This window comes from Thunnus albacares, chromosome 22, assembly GCF_914725855.1.
Source record: "Thunnus albacares chromosome 22, fThuAlb1.1, whole genome shotgun sequence".
NCBI lineage: Eukaryota > Metazoa > Chordata > Actinopteri > Scombriformes > Scombridae > Thunnus > Thunnus albacares.
This window is the reverse complement of record NC_058127.1, coordinates 20,172,736-20,192,838: the sequence shown is the minus strand read 5'-3', so window position 1 is coordinate 20,192,838 and position 20,103 is coordinate 20,172,736. Positions and strand designations below refer to the sequence as shown.

Sequence of the window (20,103 nt, the reverse complement as noted above, 5' to 3'; positions counted from 1 at the left end):
ATATCCCTCTCTGATCCTTCTCAAGCCTCCTTAGTATATCTCTACACCCTATATGACCATTCTCCATCCATCAATTTGGGCTGTAATCCCTGTCCTGAAGCTGTGTGTTACAAGTTATCTGCTCTCCATTCCTTGTTCTGCTGTAGGGAGAGGGGCAGGTATAATTTAGGAAGGCAGAAAACAGGAAAACGAGGAGAATACAGAATGAGGACTATTTAGAAGGGTCAGACGTAACACAGGCTCGCATAGTCTGCCCTACTTTTCCTAGACAGTAGACTACATTAGCACAGCTACTGAATAGTGGGACTCTTAGGTGGAGAGTGTGGGGTGGTTCCCTGCAAATTTAATTTCCTTTAACTTAAAACATAAAGAAAGTAGAAGAGGGACTATTTAGAACATGCGTTTTACTATCCCCTCCCTGATTAACATCCCAAAATGCTGACAGATTAAATCATAATTTAAAACAAAAGTTTCCTCAGTTGGATTTGCTTGGAGCAAAACCTCATCAGCCTGCTGGCTCTGTGGTCTCCATCATGCTATCTACTGGGAGGGCTGGCTGTCAGTTTTAGGAGGGCTTGGCCCACATGCAGCAGCCGTTCACAGGGTCACTGAGCTGAGGCGATGAGAAGACCATTAGCGACCCCGCTTGAATGGTTTGGGGAACTACAACCCCCACTGAGCCAAGAACAAGAGGGTTTATTATGACTCAGGCTATAACCCTCAGAGTTTTCTCTTGAATGTATGAAGAAACGCCTCATTTAATGCAACTCCTGGATTTTTATTCGTTTTCAAAGCTATACCAGGACTAACATTACACGCACAGCCAAACTCAACTATAATATATCCCTGCAGGGACTTTGTGATATTTAATGATGGTTTTGTAAAGCATAAATGTATTATACCTACATAAACCAGTTGGATACAGATACCACAGCAGACTATAAAGCGAACAAACCGAAGATTTTCCAGCAGTGGTAGGCTTCTTTAACTTATTTTTGCAGCTACTTTTTGCAGCATATTTAGCTGTAAAAATGACGTAGTATAATGTACTTGTCAAGTATAACTGCAGTAAAACGAGGTTACTCACTATATTTTCGTAAGAACTACATTTCACTGTGGTTATAGGGCTATTTTGGATGCTATTTCCTGGGTAAATCATCATAACATCGTTGTATCCGACTTTTTGTTTCCCCTACAGCGCACAGTTAGCTGCACTGGAAGTTTCTGGAAAAGCTGGAGTTGAGGGGAGACAGAAGGTAAACTTCCTCTGTGTGCTGCCACGTCTGAGCCCAGTCCCAGCCCAACTTCCTCTGGAGCCCACATAGCTTAAAGGACGGCGGCGGAGGAGAGGAATAAACTTGAATTAATTAACGGTAAACTTCAGCAAACACGCCTTCATTCTTTCTTTCCTTTTCGCCGAGTAGGGAATCATAACAGGAGTCGGCTGAAAATGAGACAACAGATGTTTCCCGTCACTGCTGTCACCGGTTATAGGCAAAAATCAATGAGTCGGGGGTTTGTAAGGCAACATAGGAAAACGCGGATTTACTCCTTTCTCCTTTTTATCTACTTTTTTCAGTCCTAGACTCCTTTGAAACTTCATCTAATTGTCACACTCTGGTTTTTTGCGCAGCGGGTGAGATAATAACCATGTTGCTAAGAGGGGAGGAATTTACAAAATCAAGTTTACTGCTGTGGCACTGTGGGAACAGGGGGCTGCTGTTTGCACATGTAGTAGTTTTAGAGCAAAGAGGGAACCCTTAGGCTGTTTATATTGCTTTATCTCAAATATGAACAGTGCTGTAACAGCATGAGTAGCTATTATACTGTAAAAAATGTGTCAGAAGATGTTTAATGAATGGTGCTGTATTATAAATGAGATGGATGCAGTCTCATTGTCATACACACATAAATAGTGTATCTAGTGGAAGCAGATCTTTATACTGACTCCCTCCCTGTGCTCTCCTGCAGGTCTGCCATGCTGCCCAGGCTCCCTGTCTATTTCCTTATTTCTCTACCAGTCCTCCTGGTGCTGGGCAGCAAAACCAATTCATCCAAGAAGAGCACTGCTGCCCCTGCCACTGCTGCACCCCGCCCGCCCCCGCCCCATGACCCCAGCTGGGCTCTGGGTCTGCGTCTGTACCAGGCCCTCCGCTCTGACTCCAGCGCAGTAAACACTCTCTTCTCCCCTCTGCTTGTGGCCTCCTCACTTGGAGCTCTGAGCGGAGCCTCAGCTGGCGCCACTGCCAGCCAGCTCCAAGATCTCCTCAAGACCCCATCTTTAGCCAAGCCCGGAGCCAAGGCTGGAGAGATTCTGTCCGGGGCGCTGAAGAGCTTCACTGAAGCTAATGGGACCAGCTTCCACCTACATAGCTCCTCAGCTGTGTTTTCCAAACAAGCTCCTTCGGTCAGCCCGGCCTTTGTTAAAGATAGCCAGGCTAAGTTCAAACTGCAGCACAAACCACTGGGGAAAGGAGACTCCAAGGCTGACCTGAAGCAGCTCCATACCTGGGCTAAGGCTGGGCTCGGCGGGCTGGAGAGCGCTCCTTTAGAGGCTGAAATCAAGGCTAAGGCTGGAGCTCTGATAGTGGCTAATGCCCTGCGCTTTAAAGGTGAGTTGTAAGTGTGTACAGAAAATACAATACACAGGTGGGCTTGTCTGCACTCAGCTTCACATGCTAACTTTGGTTTGAGATCACAAAATCTTGAAAAACGTAGAGCTGATAAGGGAAAACCATTGTAAACATACTATTCATGTCTCGACTGTTGTCAAAAACAGTCTTGACAGTCATCCTATATCAAGAAACTGCACCCAGCTGCCTGAATGTTCAATAATGGCCAGCAACCAATGGCATAACTGGTTGGCTTTAGCTGTTTTTTTTTTTTTAACAGAAGCAGCTAGGCTGGGCTGCTGAAACAGATTAGTGTGCTATGTAATTGTGGAGTCATTTGTGATTATGCAACGTCTCTGTATTGAGCAGAACACATTATTGGAGTTATTTTCTGCACTGGATGTAAAGTGTTAGAATATTAAATGGCATGCACACGCACAATTTTCCACATTCAGACAGCACTGAGAGCCTATACCACAGTTTGCCCACTACAATGTGTGTGCCAGCATGCCCACCTGTGTGTTGTGTGTTGTGTGTGTGTGTGTGTGTGTGTGTGTGTGTGTGTGTGTGTGTTTCTGTGTGCGTGCATGCGGTGGATTCCAGCTGGTGGACACAGCAGATAAAGGATGATTCTGGGGTCTATCACTGAGAGCTTATTCATCTTCCATTGGGGGGTGATGTGTCATCTTAAATAATTGAGTAACAAGTGTCCAGACTCTCTCCCTCGGTGTCATGCCTAACATCTGTGCTTGGAGCGCTCCAAGTCTGCGTCGGCACAGCTTGGCTCAGATCTGCTCTTTGTGACGGTCTGCAGTGGTGGAAACTAGTCAACGTTTCAGTACAAATGCAGTCATTTAGAAACCCCATCTGCGATTTTACAATTGCGTCCCAAAAACATATCCATATTATCCTTATCTGAAGTTAATTGTTCATCGTTGTACCCTTTAAAAAGTAGCATTTAAGGTTAGAGAGTTAAATTCATGTTATGAGGCTGTTAAAGGGAGTCAGCATTTGTACAACTAGATTTTACTTCACCACAAGTCAAAGAAATAGCTTATTTTCCATTTTTTCTGATAACTTTTCAGGAATTTAATCTACCATCTCTCTCTTTTCCTCCGAGCCCAGCCAACGTTCGTGCGCCCGCTGACGTCGGATCTCATTTTTGTTTGCCGTCTCCGACAAAAGAGGACGACGTGTTAAATATATCCTTCCATTTCACTTGTTCTTTTTGTGGCGTTTTTGTCTCTGTTTTTGTGCTTTTGTCATTGTTTATCGCGGGTCTAATCTACCCCTGCCTCCTCTTCCTCTTCTTCCCACATGTCTCCTGTTCACATCCTTATCTGTGTCTATCTGTCTCTATTCCTTCTGTTCCCTCCTGCAGGTATTCTTTTTCTTTTTTTTTCTTTTATTAGGCGCAAAGAAGGAAAGGCTGCCGAAGTGAAAACAGGTTGCCAACAGATAGACAGCCCTCAGAAAATAACATCCCCTGACAGACTATACATTGATAAGCAATTTAATTATTTTTTCTTTGTTTGATGTTTTGACTTCATTACCAAATTAGTTTTTCTGTGAACCGACCCACGTTGGGCGGTTCATTAATTTTGTGGAAGAAATATACAAATTAGATTATACAGCAGATTGTGGCACACAAATTAGATTACGGAAAATTGGATTCCTTTAGTTTTGATTCATAATTTGAAAGTAGTCGATAGTTTTGCTTCTTGCTCTTACCAGCTGCCTCTGGTTTGTTGTAACTTTTTTTTTTTATTTGTCTTTGATTTTAAGGTCCTAAGGCAATTCATAGTGTGTGATAATGTAATGGTTGTTGGAATTTCTCTTGGCGCTGAACAGGCATCTGCTTCCTTGCCCGTTTTTTGTTTGTTTCACTTTCATTCCCTTTAGTTAATTATTGAAGGGGAGAATTAAAAAAAAAAACAACCCAAAACTCGTAGCTGTCCCTCCTTCCCTGGGCTGTGCACAGCATTCAACACAAAGGGAAGGTTGGGGGCAATTAGTAGTGGAACATGTTTATAGTGGAGAGATGTTAAAAGCAAAGAGAATGGCACGAGGACTGCAGAGAAAGAACAGTATGAGGAGAGATTTCTGGGTGGGAAGGGGACAAAGAGATGCAGAGTAAAAGAGACGGGAGAAAAGTAGAGAGGGAAAAACTGAGGGAAGTAAAGAAAGAGAGGGTGGCCTGCTGAGAGAGCGAAAGAGATTGACAGACATAGTTGAGGGATGTAAAAGGCCTACCTTGGGAGTTCCAGTCCACACTAGTTAATTAATTCAGGCTTTGTTCCTGTTTTAGACAAACAAACACTGGAGACGGAAGAAGAAGAAAAATAAGAATTGTGAAGGAAAAAAAAAAAACCCACAGTAGAGAGAAAGTTATACACAAGATAACGCAACAACACGGGGAGCTAGGAGAGGACGGGAGAGAACAGCAAGTCCCCACATATTTAACCTCTAATAATAGCTTCTGAAATACCACAACTACTTGTAATCAGAAGTACATGAGGGAGGAGAGGGAGCCATTCAGTCGCATTGATTCTTCTCTGGTTTTTGCCTGAAGTTTACAGTATGAATTGGTTAGCCTGTGAGCGATTGGATTTCTAAGCTGTGCAATTGTTTCATTGTTTATTGCTGATGGATATTAATGGATTCAGGTTTCAAGCGATGCTGGTCCCTCCGCTGCTGTGCTGTACAATAAAAGAAGATAATGCAGCACAAATCCGAAGCAGGCCCACTTGTCTAGATGCGAGTCCACGCAGCCACACACAGAGATCAACAGAGTCTGCAGTGCAGGCTGGTGAGGTCATTAAATCCCTGCTTGACACTTACGACTTCGCACACACACACATGTACACATGCTGTGGAGAAATTGTTCGTCGTCATGACATGACTTCGACAACACGGCTGCCACTTCAGGTAACCCTCAGCCGGTTGTTCTAAAATTCCTGTGCGATCATATTTCTCTCTCTGATGTGATAGGGAGCGGAGCGAATGTGTGTGACTTGTGCTAGCATGCCTCGGAGGGAGAATCGCATGTTGTTCTGCTGTGATTTGTGAGAGGATGGGCGGTTGTTGGAAAAGCCACCCCTATTGCTGAAACAATAACATGATAATAAGTGGATTAATCGATCAAAAGAAAATTAATCAGTTCGAACAAGTTTAAAGGAGCTCCAATTTTACACATCAGGTTCAGTTTGCTTGTCATGATGAGGACTACTCAGCATCTGAAAACAGTTGTATAATGTCTGTGGCTCTGGTGGGAGCTTTCTGAAGTCTAAAAAGAGAAAATAACAGATGACATCATCAGGTTTATTTCAACTGTGGCTCAGAGTCTGCATAGACATTTCTAACCGAAAGCCTGGATTTCAAACTTGCATTATAGCAAGTCATACCAGAGACTAAAAGTTTGCCTATCTCTGCCTTTGTTTTGACAGTTTCAGTAGAAGTAGAAAGGCAATATTAAATTGCTAGAGTACCCTTATAAATCATTTATGGCACAAAATGCCAAGCATTCATTTCCAAATGTGAGGATTTGCTGCTTTACTGTTGTTAATTACACAAAACAAGCAATTTGAAGATGTCACCTTGGCCTCTGGGAGCTTTCTGGGGACTTTCGTCAGAGCAAATGAGGCATTTAATTCTTTTTGGCCTTTTTTTTTTTGCACCTTAGCATTGTGTCATGAGTGTGGTGATCTTTTCAAGAGGTTAATCGATAATAAAAAAACGTCATTAGTTCCAGCCCCAGCCATCTCCAGGTGTCATTCACAAAGAGTGACATAAGTATAAGTCATAATCTGCCCGACCTCCTCGCTCCATCCCCTGTCCCCTGCTCTATTGAATGGGCCAGCGGCTTTGGGAATGTGTTGTGAGGTTATTACAACAGTAATTCCACTACTCTAAACTGACAGCTGTCAGGGGGTTAGTAGGGTCAAGTGGGATGCGGTGAACAGTGAATGGGATGCTATGGCCGTAAGGACCTCATAACAGCCTCTGTATAGTGCTCCAACTCAGCTGCTTTGAGAATACTAGACATTTTTTAATAGGCAGCCTATATCAATGATTCATGCGCAGTGTCAGTCGATGTCACCGTGTGTGAAGTCTATATGTATTTTACGAACATGGCGTTGTTTAACATAGTGCGTACCTTTTCACCCCTTCCAATCAATCATTCAGTGTTTTTTATTTTATTTTTTTTTTTACAGCCTATCCATGTCAAGCTCTCTGTATTCAAAACACTTCTGTCCCATGTGTTTGTTTGGCTGTTTGTTCAGGCCTGTGGGAGAGAGAGTTCAGCGAGGAGAGCACAGATCGTCGCACCTTCTTGGGGAAGAAATACACCAAAGTCATGATGATGCACAGAGCAGGTAAAAGAAAACACAGTCTGTCGCTGCCGCACTGCTGCCAGCAAATAAATGCAGCGAAAAGGAATCAAGCTCTGAAATGGCTTGAACATCTGTAAGGTCCAATCTGCTGCCCTCATATTTATCACTGTGTACCTTATCATTTATTTAGCACCCTTTTCATATTTTATGTATTGTCTTAAAACAACAAGGCAGAGTGAATTTCTGCTATGACAGCAGTAAAAGATGTTGGAGGAATGCTTTGTATTCTATTTGATATTATATTATAATGTCATTTCCAATTTATGAAATAGATTGTTTTGGTGATCCTTTGTCATCCTGTCTGAAGTTGCATTCACATCATGTTTGAATTGATTTACTATAACTCTGCAGTGTTTACTGCTTTAGTTCAGTTCATTTAGGCAGGTGAGAACTAAGGTGGCACCTCGTAACTGCAGTGACACAGCTGAAAATACAAGTCTGAACCCACTTTCAAGAGAACTGCCGTAGAGAGAGCTACTGCTGAAAAGCAAAACCGATACAATATAGCAAAAGCTCATCCTCTCTTTGACACTCTTGATATTTTCCTCAACTCTGTTTCTGTCTCCTCCTGTTCTCTCCTCCAGGTTTGTACCGTCATCATGAAGACGTGGAAAACATGGTGCAGGTGCTGGAGGCCCCTCTGTGGGGAGGAAAGGCCAGCCTGGTGCTCCTGTTGCCCTTCCAGGTCGAGAATCTGTCCAGGCTGGAGAAGCTGCTGACCCTGGAGCGGCTGTCCAAGTGGCTGGAGAAGACCAATGTCACCAGTATGGCTATCTCACTACCCAAGGCCAATATCACCAGCACGCTCAGTCTGCAGGTTAATACAGCAAACTTTTTTCTTATTAATCACATTTCTGAATGCTATAACCCCAAAATATATGTATGTATGCTGTGATCATATTTTACTTAAGTCACTCCAGTTCTGAAATCACTTGCAATGTAGTTTATAAATCCACACAAAGCTTAACATTTTTGTTTTTATAAACTGTTGAGTCTCATGTAGTTCAGACTTATGCATTATGAATGTGTACAATGGCAGACAGAGTGGTATCTCTGATGCTGTCTGCTCTGGAATGCTTGGATAGAAGTTTTGATAGAAGATAAAGGATTTGGCTGATGTCTTACCTGATTAGTTAAGAAGCTCATTGAGGATGTGACACGCTGTTCCATTTCAGTGTCATGTTTTGGAAGGAAACTTTCTCTTTTAGTTTGGGTCTTTTGGTTGTCTCCTCCTTTTTCTCTCCAGGAACATGTATACTGCTGGAGCACAGCCACATTAACTTGTACCCCCCTGAATTTTCCCTTTGGGTTTTGGCTGGTTCTGGCTAATCCTGGGTGTGAGTGTGAACAACACGGTGCTCTATTCCCACTGGACCAAGCCTATAGTCAATTAGCCTCATTTCCCAAGTCACCTTGGCATCACCAGCAATGGGATTTGTTGTATTTTCTTTCTAGGGCATCTACAGGTGTTCCCACAGGAGTGCTGCTTGTTGGTTACTTTTAGTTTTGATCTGTGTAGCCTGCATTTGTACTCAGCACAGCAGACTGCACATATACATTACATTAAATGTGCAGTGGAGAGGCAATTGCTCAGCTTTTTAATGCTGCAGTGGAATTTGACAGAGTGGTTTCCTTTCCTGCAGCCTCAGTTGTAGTTTCTTCTTACAGTTTCTGTCTTTCATTAATTTCCTACATCATTTTTCAATTCACCTGATACGGTTTCTTTCGTCTCAAAGCGATCGACTCCTCACTCATTGTTTCTTTGTCTTCCTCATCATCCTCTTGGGTTTTCCATGTCTTCTTGTTTTCTGCTTCTGTCTTGGCCACTTCCTCCTCCTGACTCGCACTCTGCTTATCTTGGTTCTCTTTCTCTTCGCCTTCAAGAGTCATTTCTCTCTATTCAAATGTCTCTCCTCTTCCTCCCTGCTTGGCTCTGTCGCCTCCTATCTCTCTGTCCTTGTGCCTCGGTGCTCTGCCTCCATGTTGCACTGTGTTTTTCGCTTGTCATTTTTTCTTTTCTTTCCTTCCTCCATGCATTCTTCACCTGCAACCTCCGTTTCATGCCTACGGTTCTGTCTTCCTCGTCCTCTCAGTGCTCTTTGTAACTGAAACAGTGGCCTGACTTGCCCCCTTCCAGCTCAATGTAGATTCAGACACAGGTGAGTTCAAATGTTTCTCCTTTCCACATTTCTCCTGTCTCCTTTGAGATGATGGGCATCCAGCTGTACACACAGCATAAGGCTGTAACGGCCTTCAGCAGGGAATCAAACCCTGGCTACTAGGAGGCTAAGAGGGGCCTGAGGATGACCATGACCTGTACCTCTACTGTGGGCTTCTAAAGCATCCTGCAGACCTCCTTTTGGAGGAGCACAAAGGCCATGCCACAGCCCAGCTGGTAGTCTGCCTGGATCTTTGCTCCTGTTACTCCCAGAGCCAGCGTGTGGCTGATCTGAGTCAGAGGAGAGAAAGCTCAGAGGAGCATCAGGCAGACAGGCAGCGGTTTAGTGGCTGCTGATGCTAATGTGAGTGCATGGGAGTTGTTAAGGTTCATAAGGCCAAACCTGAGGCTGTGTCGGGCTGCTGACTGAGAGGTTAGAGAGTTGTCGGCATGGTGGAAGAGCACGTATTTGACCAGGCCACAGTGTACATAGCAGGGGCAAGGGCGCACAAGTTGCTAGAATCACACAGGCCTCCACAACTTCAACAATATCCTGCTGATGTGGGTCATAGCAACAGAAAGTTCCCTTTTGAAGCTTATGTTGAAACTAATGTTGTCCTTACTAGCAATAATCTCTACCAGCATCGAAAACCTGTCAGAGAAAACACAAACAGCCCAACCTGACCTATCACAGTTATTGTTGTCTGCATGTGGAATCTCTGTGGTCGCCATTTGAGTCCGAGAGAGTCATTTCAGAATAAGAGACAGAAGGTGATGGTACAATAGTTGCAGGTGAGTAAGAGAGGCATAGAAAGAGAGAAAGAGGTTAGTTGTACCTGACAGATACAGAGGGCATGTCAGCAAAACCCATTCCCCAGGCTAGGGTACACTGACTGGAACCTATTACCATGTCCCCTTTAGATGTACATATTAACCTCATCATGGATGGCCCTCTTTCTAGTTTAACAAACATCTCTGTTGAGTTGCGCTGCCATGTTATTCTGCTAGCCATGCCCTGAGGAACAAGCTTTTGACATTAACATTGTCAGGACTCTCTTGGGAGGAGGCTGTAATCTAGAACTAAAGCTTTAAACAACTCCTTTTGACACAGCCATGACTTTGCCAGGGAAAGAGCAGAATACATACTGTTGCGCAAATCCCCTTTTGTCTCTGAAAGAGAGTTTGCTAGACAGGAGAAAAAAAAACTTTTACCATTTGTAAATAACTAAAAAAGTAGCTGTACAGCATTCTCATTATGTAACATAATTATGGATAAGTGCTTGAATGTTTTGGCCTCCGTTTCTCTGACTCGTCACGAGTCTTCTCCTGCCGTTTGCTCTCTAAAGAAAAAGAAATGCATTTTAGGAATCATTATGAACGGGCTAAAGCTCTGAACAAACCCTCAACCCATTCCAATCTCATTTCATCTGTCTGTCCAACCCCTCTGGCCAGTGACAGCCTGCCATGTCTTCTCTGACGATCATTTTTTCCAATTGGGTCGGGCAAATAATTGCTCATCACCGTACGTTAATGCTGTTTACCACTCTGTCTGTCAATGCTTAGGACGGTCATGGACTCCTGAGAGTGGACGACGGCATCAGGACAAACAGAGGATCACAGTAATGTGTGTGTGCGCGCGCATGTCAAGCCTAACACTTGTGTCCTGTGTGTGAAGCAATTAGAACAAACAAAATCACGCACTTCAGAGTCATATTGCGCGCATTTGCCACATCCAAACGCAGCCATTCCCTTCTTCACCTCTGTCCTCTCTGTCATATCAGCCTCACGGATCTAATTCCTTTTTCTAGATCTCTCATTTGCCTCTAATATGCCATCACTCAGTCCCCACCTTGGCTCTTCTGACCTAAATAGGAGTGACATTCGGCAGGCAAGTGAGCAGGAGGACGAGGGGGGTCAATGATTGCTCGGGGACAAGGTGGAAAGCGTCACAGAGAGCTATAAATAGCTGCAGAATTCTGCCTTTTCCTTTCTTTCCGTCTCCCTATTTGTGGTGTTCTCCTCTGGTGAAGGGCAGACTGTGTTGGAGTCTGTAGCCAGAGACGGAGAACCCTCTTAACAAGCCTGGCCCAGAGGTCACTGAATAAACCACCCTCATCGCTCTCTCCCTCTGTCTCTGATCCATTGCTGACCAGGCCACACACACATACACATTAATGGCCAAGCTTAAGCTCTGTTCTGGCTGTATCTCCAGTTGGTGACTAAGACATATGAGTGTGCACCGGAGAGCTCACTCAGTCATTGCTAATGAGGTCAAAAGGCCATCAAATATTTACAAGAGCACACGCCGCAGTATACAGTGTCGAGGGGCAGCTGTTTTAACACAGCTACCACAGCCCTGTGTCATATAAATTAATCAGATGTGTTTCATGGCCATTAGTTAAATATCTTGCTGAATGCTAAGGCCTCATTTTCCTTTTTCATTTGTGGTAAAAATGGTCTTGTGGAATAAAAAGCCGTTCACGTGTATATGCGAGCTAGTGAATGAGAGACAGAGAGCACATTGACCGTTCAAAAGAGGTAAAAGCCCATGTAAATAAGATAGCAAAAGGAGTATTGCTGATGAGACTCAATAAAGAGATGGAGAGGCTTTGAAGCTTCAACAGAGCTCATGGTGTGAGAGAGAAAGAAAGGTTTCTTTAAAAGCCGGTATCAAATGTGTCCATGAAATGGAGCTGTGATGATGCCAGTGCCACATAATGCATACTTGAAACCACCCACGCAGGATATTAAGGGCAGTATTGAAAAAGGCAGAACACGTCTGTAGATGTTTAGGGTGGCAATGGCTTAAAAGAATTATTTGGCGGTTTGATGATTGGTAAGCCGGAGGGAACAGGAGGTAAAAACTGTGCAGCAGCAGCAGCAGATGCAAAGAGATTTATACAATTGTTGGGCCAATTATAGTCATGATTTGGGTGTCACAATTGATTGAACCAGGTTGGACCGAGTTTGTTACAGTCTGAGCCAACTGATAATGAGAACAGGGTGATGAAATCATACAGCGAAAGATCCTAATCATCGATGCTTGTTGTTCTCATAAAAAATATTATTTTAAACATCTGTGTTTGAAATGTAGATTGTTAAAGGGAAATTTTGCTGTGTCTTTTTCAACCAGCATTGTATCATTACAATGTGCGTAGTATATGCAAATAACCAATGTTTAACTTCCCTCCATGTTGCCTGCACCCAGAGCTCCGTGCTCATTTGCTGGCAAAAGTCTGCCAGGTGACTTTGGAGATCTGCCTTAGACTACAAGCTAGTTTCCTCGTTTTCTGTAGTGGTGCCTTCAAGCCTACGGTAAAATTCCGGCCTCCCAAAATACTCCTGTCTACCATGTTACACTAGCGATAGGGAAAAGCAGATACTAAAATATCATACTACTAAATACTTTAAAATATCAGTATATTTGGAAGAAAACTAGTTTCATGATAGGAGGCTGAATATCGCACTGTGGAATCAGACACTAACAGTTACAGAGTGTGGACTGGAAGATGACGGGAGTGACATTACAGCCGCAGCTAAGCTAAGCTGTTTCTCCATGGTACATCCAGAGGAGCTGAATATAACACAAAAAAATAACTAGCTTTACAATATAATGTCGGAGCAGAGTTGTGGCGGTACTATTACAGTTTATGAGGCGGAATACAGTGCTGTGGAATCAAACAAACACGGGAGCTCCATTACAGATGCAGCCGAAAGACAGGCGCTGCAGTTGGGGTAGCTTTGGATAGGAGGTTCCCAGGCAGAGGGAGAACATTCGCAGGGCAGCACTTCACCAAAAAGCACAATGTGAGCAGCTTTTGCTCCAAGGGTGACAGCCAAAATGAAGAACTCTTCAGCGGGAGAGTGAGTAACGTTAACACCGAACTCCATTGAAAAAGACGTCAATTTAACCTAACGATGATTGGTGGTGGATTGCTTGTGAACTGCTCATTTAAGTAACATTTTTACTGAAACAAACATTTACCTACAAAATAGGTGCCGAATTACAGTAGCTCCTAACATGACTTTATTTTTAAAATATCATCCAATTTGCTCGTGCTACATTTACAAGCAAGGCCTATTTTAAATTGTGTATCTTTCTAAGGGATTTTGGCATGAGCGTTTGATAGTATCTTACCATATGTGGCTGCATCCTGCTTTGCCTTTCCCACACTGTCCAAAACATGTGTGCAACTCTTGGCACTGAAGTCACAGGTCTGCAAGCAGGAAAACTCAGAAAAACTCAGCTTTCTCAGTCAATATAGCACGCACTGAGGAATTAATTGCTTCGCTTGACCACATTTACCATCAACACTGATTGAACATCCACATAAATAAAGTGGCAAAATTTTCCTTCAACATCACATTGTCAGAGAAATAGTCATTTAAAAAATTGTCAAAAAACATTGAGCCATTTTGTGGTGTGTCCTGATGACTTTATTATATTCTGATTTCAGATGAAGTTCACCTCATTCAGCTTTCTGCAGACTTTACAGTCCTTGTTGCCCTCATCTCTCCATCTACCATCTTATCCAAATTTAGCTTTATTTTTACTCTGTAAGGCAAATGGTTTTTGATGGATATCTACTTTTGTTTTGTTACAAGAATCATTGGAGTTTGCTTAGTAACACTACTTTAATCATAGTGTACCTGATGTCCAATATGTTGTCCTTTTTACATTTTCTGATATATGTCCCTCTCTGAATACTGAAAAAAATTGTTGGTGGAAACGATTATGTGTCTTAAGTAGGGTTCAATAACCTTAAAGTCACAGTGAAAAGGAAGTTAGGGTGTCCTCCATGATGTGACAAACTGTATTTCTGAGTGAAACGAAATAATGTGAGCAGGCATAGTTACAGGAGGGATTTAAATCCAGTCAGTCAGATCTAATGGGATTGCTAAAAGGGGGTGTGGCTTAGCAAATATGGCTGTGTGATTAATACTGTATCAGACTGATGGCTTCCACCCACACCTCTCTCACCCTAGATGTTAGATCAGGAGGAGGAGGAGGGAGTAATTAATAAATTAGAAGTCAACCATGTTCTTTCGAAAATATGAGCAAAGGTTTTGCCTAGTGACAAACCTCTGGCCCACGATATTGCTCTGCTACTGACTACAACCCACAAGCTAACTGTAAAGAACATTGTTTATGATGAGAGGGTTTAGTTAGCCACTCCAAATCATATTTGATTGGATACATCTATGTGTATGACCTGGAGTTCAAGATGAGTCATCAGGAATATTGTAATGTTTAACAATGATGAGTGATTTTGATATAAAATACTTAAAATTAGGACAATTTTGGCATCTAACAAGAGACAGCTGACACATGGACACAAGGTTAGAACTTGGGAAATGTATTTTTCATTTTAATGTGTCTTAAAGGTCTTTTCCCAGCTCAAGATCCATAGTTTTCAAGCAGCAGTTGAGATGAAAGGAGCACTGTTTAGCGATAGTCTCCCTGTTTGATCTCTGATTTTCCTCTCAGTTTTCCTTCTTTCCCATCGTCATTATTAAGGCTGCTCTGTCCTTTAACATCAACCCGCAGCAACTCCTCGCAGAGAGGGCTATAACATGTCCTGGCTGCCTCATCCTATCCCCTTAAACCCCCCACAGGTACACCCAACAAGCTACTTAGTGGGCTCAACCATCAAGCAGAAATAATGTGATGTGGATTGCTGCATGCCTCAGGGTTAATGCCATGCTACCTCAGGCCTGGTTAGACTGCACCACTGTAAGTAAGCTACACAGACACCCACAGAGGAAGCAACCAGTTGACGCTGTGCGCGAGGCATCAGCAGTCTGCCCAGTACAGTTCCATCTAAGATTCATGTAGTGCTTGAGAGAGAAAGGGCAGCCAAAGAGCATCTCCCAGAGGTTTCTCTTCCCATATAATGCGGTGCCACACCTCTGTTGTGCACAAGGCCTCCATAGGCTCCCCTGACAACCCTGGCCTGTTTCCCAGCATGCTGCCACAGGTTCCCTTAATTTTTAAACACTATGGCTTAAAAAGAATTAACCAAGTGCTTTTGCCTTGACAAGCAGAGCATGAGTCAGAGAGGAAGGCAGGGTCATGAGGGGTTGGTGGGTACTATTTATATGCTACATAGTGTCACCTGAAACACTGTAGGCCAAGTGAGCTGGGTCTGCAAGGATCACTGGTGAAGAGAATGAGGGAGAACGGACACGAGCAACACCGAGAAAGACGGAAACCAGCTGCTTTTCCTCTCACAGGTATATGATTTGAGGAATCCAGCAGCTTAAGTCTGTTTCCGTTTCCTCATTGGATAAGGAGCGAACCGCCTCGAAACGATTTCCAGCGGAGATCGACAAGTTGAGAGAGCGACGTACGTATATACCGGGGCGAGCTGGCTTGTCAGAGAAAGAGAAGGATGAGGCGGAGAGGAAAAAGACTGAGTTAGGAGCAGAGAGAGAGAGACAGAGTGGGATAAAATAGAGGCACGCGGGCAGATGAGGGATGGGGATGCCGGGCGTGTGGCAGAGGACAGTGATGTAGTGGTAACGGGTGGAAGAAGAGAGGAAGAGCGGAGGAATAATGGATGAGGACAATAGAAGTGCATTAGAGCAGGAGATTGTGTGTGTGTGAGCGTGTGTCTGTGTGGAGGAAGGAGGCTTGGCATGAAAACACTAGAAATGGAGTGACAGATGCCTACAACTGTATATAACATCTACTTATTTCATGTATAGGCATAAGCTGACATGATCCAGTTTAACTTCCTCTTGCATGCACACATGAACTTTTAAGTAGAAAAGCAGGCATTCTACATGGATTATTACAATTGTCTATTAGCATGCCATTTGAAGAGCTCAGAAGTATTAGACTGAGCTATCACAACGTGGTTTTGAAAAGCAAGCCAAAGTCAGCGAGGCAACACCCACAGAACATCTACTTTTTGCCAGAAAAGTGGTCCAAATATTTTACTGCTGTAGTCTGCCAGTAAAAGATATTTCCAATAAAGAGTTTAATCAACAAAAGTTTAAATAATGTTTGAAAACACGGTCTTCACCCACTCATATTCCTCTGCAGCTTGTCTTCTAGCCGTGGCCTTACTCACGCATATCTACAAAGAAATCCACACACACACACACACATACACTCACACCCACACATGCTCTCATCTGGCCCCTGGAGAAGCCTGTCACTGTGAGTGGCCCTCTGCCATGGGAGGATAAACTACCTGTCATGACGACGACTTTCTGCGGAATTCATATCAGAGGCAAAACAAAGGAGGTGCCGAGGTCACGGGGCATCACTCTTAAATTATTCATCCTCTGCTTCCTCCTTCCGTCTCCTCTCTGCCTGTCGCCCACTTTGTTCTGCCAGCTCACAACAAGGGCAACTGTCAGCCTCCTTCCCATCTCAAATTTTTGGGGTATAAAGTAAATAAACCTTACGGTGTAAAACTCCTTTAAAAAAAAGTTATCGATTGACTGCGGCGGAGGATATGTTTATGTTTACGTTAAACATGTGGCAAGCTCCGGAAAGGTCAGCTCATGTCTCCCACTTCTGAATGTCACAGCATCATGAAATTTTAAAATGTGCTTTCCCTCCCACACATTGTTTGGTCTCCTTGCGTGCATAATTGATCAGTGTCCTGGCAGCTGCTCATACACATACGCTTGCAGGATGTTTCTATATAGGATGGCTTCAAGCTTCGGAAGAATTGATTCAAAGCGGTTCATAAATCTACATCACTCTGTGTTTTTCTGTCCCTAGAAACAGTTATCTGCTCTGGGCTTGACCGACGCGTGGGACCAGAAGGTGGCTGATTTCTCCGGGGTGTCGGACAAGAGCAAGGGGAAGCTCCGCCTGGGCGGCGTCCTCCACTGGGCCTCCCTTGAGCTTGCTGCCCAGGCCGGGAAAGGAAGCGCAGATCTAGAGGAGGAGAAGATAGAAAAGCCCAAGATGTTTTACGCTGACCACCCTTTCATTATGTTTGTTAGAGACAACGCTACCGGAGCCCTGCTGCTGATGGGGGCTCTGGACCATGCAGAGGGAGAGGCCATGCACGATGAACTGTAGCACCACCAAAAGTTACCAACATCTGTCCTCTTTTTTTTTTGTCTTTTTTTGTCTCTTTCTCTTACACATTCACTCTCAAAGACTACACACCAGTTTTTAAGAGGAGACATTGTCATTCACTGTGGCACACTATCACATCAGACTATGGCTGGCTGTCATACATTGACACTGCATCTCACACTGACTGACACTGACACCACCATACTTGACACAGTCTTATACACACACACCCACACACACATCGACACCTACATGGCATACATAAATGAAAATACTGTACAAGACATTACTAAAGTTGATGGATACTGAAAAAACACTAACTCGGACAGACTCGCAGTTTATATCCCTGCTCCTTGTCACTCCCACGCATGTAAACTCTCTCACACACACACACACATTCAAGACCTCAATGAACAAGTCAACACGAAGCAAAATGACAAACAAGAGTGCACTGACAAACACTAACATGCTGACAAGCAGTAGTGGTTACATTGACACAACACTCCAACAGCAACATCAACAAAGAACTTTAACAAACAGATGCTCACAGTGACACTTGAATCTTCCCTGTCAGGGCAGGTGAGTGTGTGTGTGTGTGTGTGTGCCTGAATATGTGTGTGTGTGTGTGCGGTGACCGACAGATCAAGGGTGCCTGTGCAGCTTCTTTCGGAGCTGGCAGGAACCTATGGCGGGGTCCCCTGGGCTGCATCTCAGAAAGACTGATGGATCGGCCAAATGCTTATTGATGAGCCAGCTTAATGCTAATGGCTGTAATGAGTCACAACGCTTGTCAACAACACGGAGAGGACAGGGAACCTTTTAATCTCTTAATACCATCAGGGATCGATGACACCGTTATACCGCTGGAAACAAACATGACTGACATCGCTTGACTTAAATGTAACAACAATGTTTAGGGTGATTACAGCAATTAAAAGATGTATTGATTTTCATTTGTATATTTGCTTTTTGGATGAGTTGAGTAAATTAACAACAGTGGCTACTGCTGGAATGCATATTTGATGTTTAATATGAGGATTCTTTTAAATAAATATTTTCTTGCCTGGTTTTTATTTTATTTTTTTGTTGCTTGAGCTACAGTATATTTATCAGTTTCTTCACCTGATCCTGGTACAAACCAATGAATCAAAAATTGCTATTAATATATAATACGAGTGGATTGCCACAGCTCCATCTTTGTTGACAGTACTGATAGAGGCTAAGACTGGAGGCTTTTTTCGTCTTTAATTCTACCCTGAACTGAATTGACTGACCCTCAAGGGTGTATGAAAGCAGATTTAAAGCCCTGAACTAGCATCAGTAATCGAATTTTGAGGGGCAACACTTTCACTGTACAAAGTGCAGCAACAAACTTAAAGGCCTCCAAACTAGTAAGGGTAAAAAGTCCTTCCTCCCTGTTTCACCAATGAATTATTGAGAAATAAACATGAGTGAAAGAAAGAAGTAGTACCTTCTTGCAACTCCACTTAAAACAGAGTTAGCATTTTGGTATCGTCAATGTTTTATTAAAATACTAGACGATTTCAGAACAACTGCATAAGATGTTTTTGTGTAGTACCATTGCTCTATCTGCCTACACACACACTCACACTAAAACACACTTATGTGATGGTTTTATTCGAGATGTGATTGAAGTCTGGTAGCAAAACCAGAAAAAGGAGCGGTGCAGTGCATTTTCTTTAAGGTTAAAATGTAAATGTGTTCTACATCTGTCCTGTTATAGTGCTAAATAACAGCGTCTAGACACACAGCTGGTCCATCTGATGCACAGCATTCTGTGAATCTGTTCCAGTAACACCCCACCATTACAGCTTTGTTCCTAATTTAGCTCTCTGCACAGGTCTGCTCAGCAACAGTGTGTGTTTGTGTGTGTGCATGTGCTGTTCACATGTGCATTCATGTGTGAATAAAGCTACTTCAATGACCTCTCTGCAGTGCCCTCCTGTGCGGCAGAAAGTTGTAAAGGGCACAATACTGCAGGTATACTCCACACTGAATAAACCCAGGGGCTCAATTTAGACAAGCCGATGATGGATCCGAGGCCGTCTGCTGTGCGCACATCAATCCTGCTCATTCCAACACCAGCTCCCCGCTGACTCGCCTTCACATTTTATTCAGTTCAGAACACTGACAAACACATGCATGTCCACATCCGCTCACAGGTAGCCAGACATAATCTGATTTACTGAATAGGAGAAGGTAAGAAAACCACTTCTGAGTGATGTGGAGCAGCTATATATACTGTATCACAAACAGAGAAGGTTCGCATTGCATGCAAATGTAATAGTTAACCATGCTTTGAATGGTGATTGTGCTGATAAACACTAATAAACTCAATTTTCTCCTTTCTTTTGGTATAAATGTTTTGCCTGTGGTCTCAATAGATTAACATCTAAAGTCACTTCCAAAGCTTTAAAAGCTTCCAAAGCTTTAAAATAACACACAGCATGTGTTTTAAGAGGAATATGAGACTATTGATTTGAGTTCTTAATAGGCCAGTTAATGTACACTTTCCCATTTACATTTTTTCACTGAGCTGTAGCTGCATAAAATGGAATATTTTCTCTGGATTACAGCGTTTAAGACAAAGTTTTCAACTAATTAGCGAGAACTCCAAAACCAATTGAATCCACAGTGTAATAAATTTGTTTTTGTAGGTGACCCTTAAAATGATTTGTCATGCCACTATGGTTAATGTTTTTAACTGTATTCATAAAAGTGCTTTTTCAGACAGCCTTTTTTGTTGACTGTTGGTGTGTGTTGTCTCTTCAGCACACTGTGGCTGCAGGGCACTCTTTGGCAATAGCAAGCAGCAATATTTTGGACAGGTAATTGAGGTGAAATGCATTATGTGCTCTGTGTGATGACTTGACA

General features: G+C 43.2%; 1 protein-coding gene across 1 annotated transcript; it reads left to right on the top strand.

Moving 5' to 3' along the window:
- Positions 1-592: 592 nt before the first annotated feature.
- serpinh2 (serine (or cysteine) peptidase inhibitor, clade H, member 2) lies at positions 593-18,665 on the top strand. The gene is made up of 6 exons (XM_044341712.1): positions 593-974; positions 1,199-1,373; positions 1,972-2,612; positions 6,896-6,988; positions 7,591-7,823; positions 16,903-18,665. The coding sequence occupies exons 3-6, from the start codon at positions 1,979-1,981 to the stop codon at positions 17,206-17,208; spliced, it is 1,266 nt and encodes a 421-aa protein (XP_044197647.1). The 5' UTR covers positions 593-974; positions 1,199-1,373; positions 1,972-1,978; the 3' UTR covers positions 17,209-18,665.
- The last annotated feature ends 1,438 nt before the right edge of the window (positions 18,666-20,103 follow it).

Bases quoted from the DNA above. Each gene is read 5' to 3' on its own strand.
- serpinh2 (XM_044341712.1), top strand. From the start codon at position 1,979: ATGCTGCCCAGGCTCCCTGTCTATTTCCTTATTTCTCTACCAGTCCTC. The intron at 2,613-6,895 runs GTGAGTTGTAAG...CTGTTTGTTCAG, and splicing joins TAATGCCCTGCGCTTTAAAG to GCCTGTGGGAGAGAGAGTTC. The intron at 7,824-16,902 runs GTTAATACAGCA...TTCTGTCCCTAG, and splicing joins CCAGCACGCTCAGTCTGCAG to AAACAGTTATCTGCTCTGGG.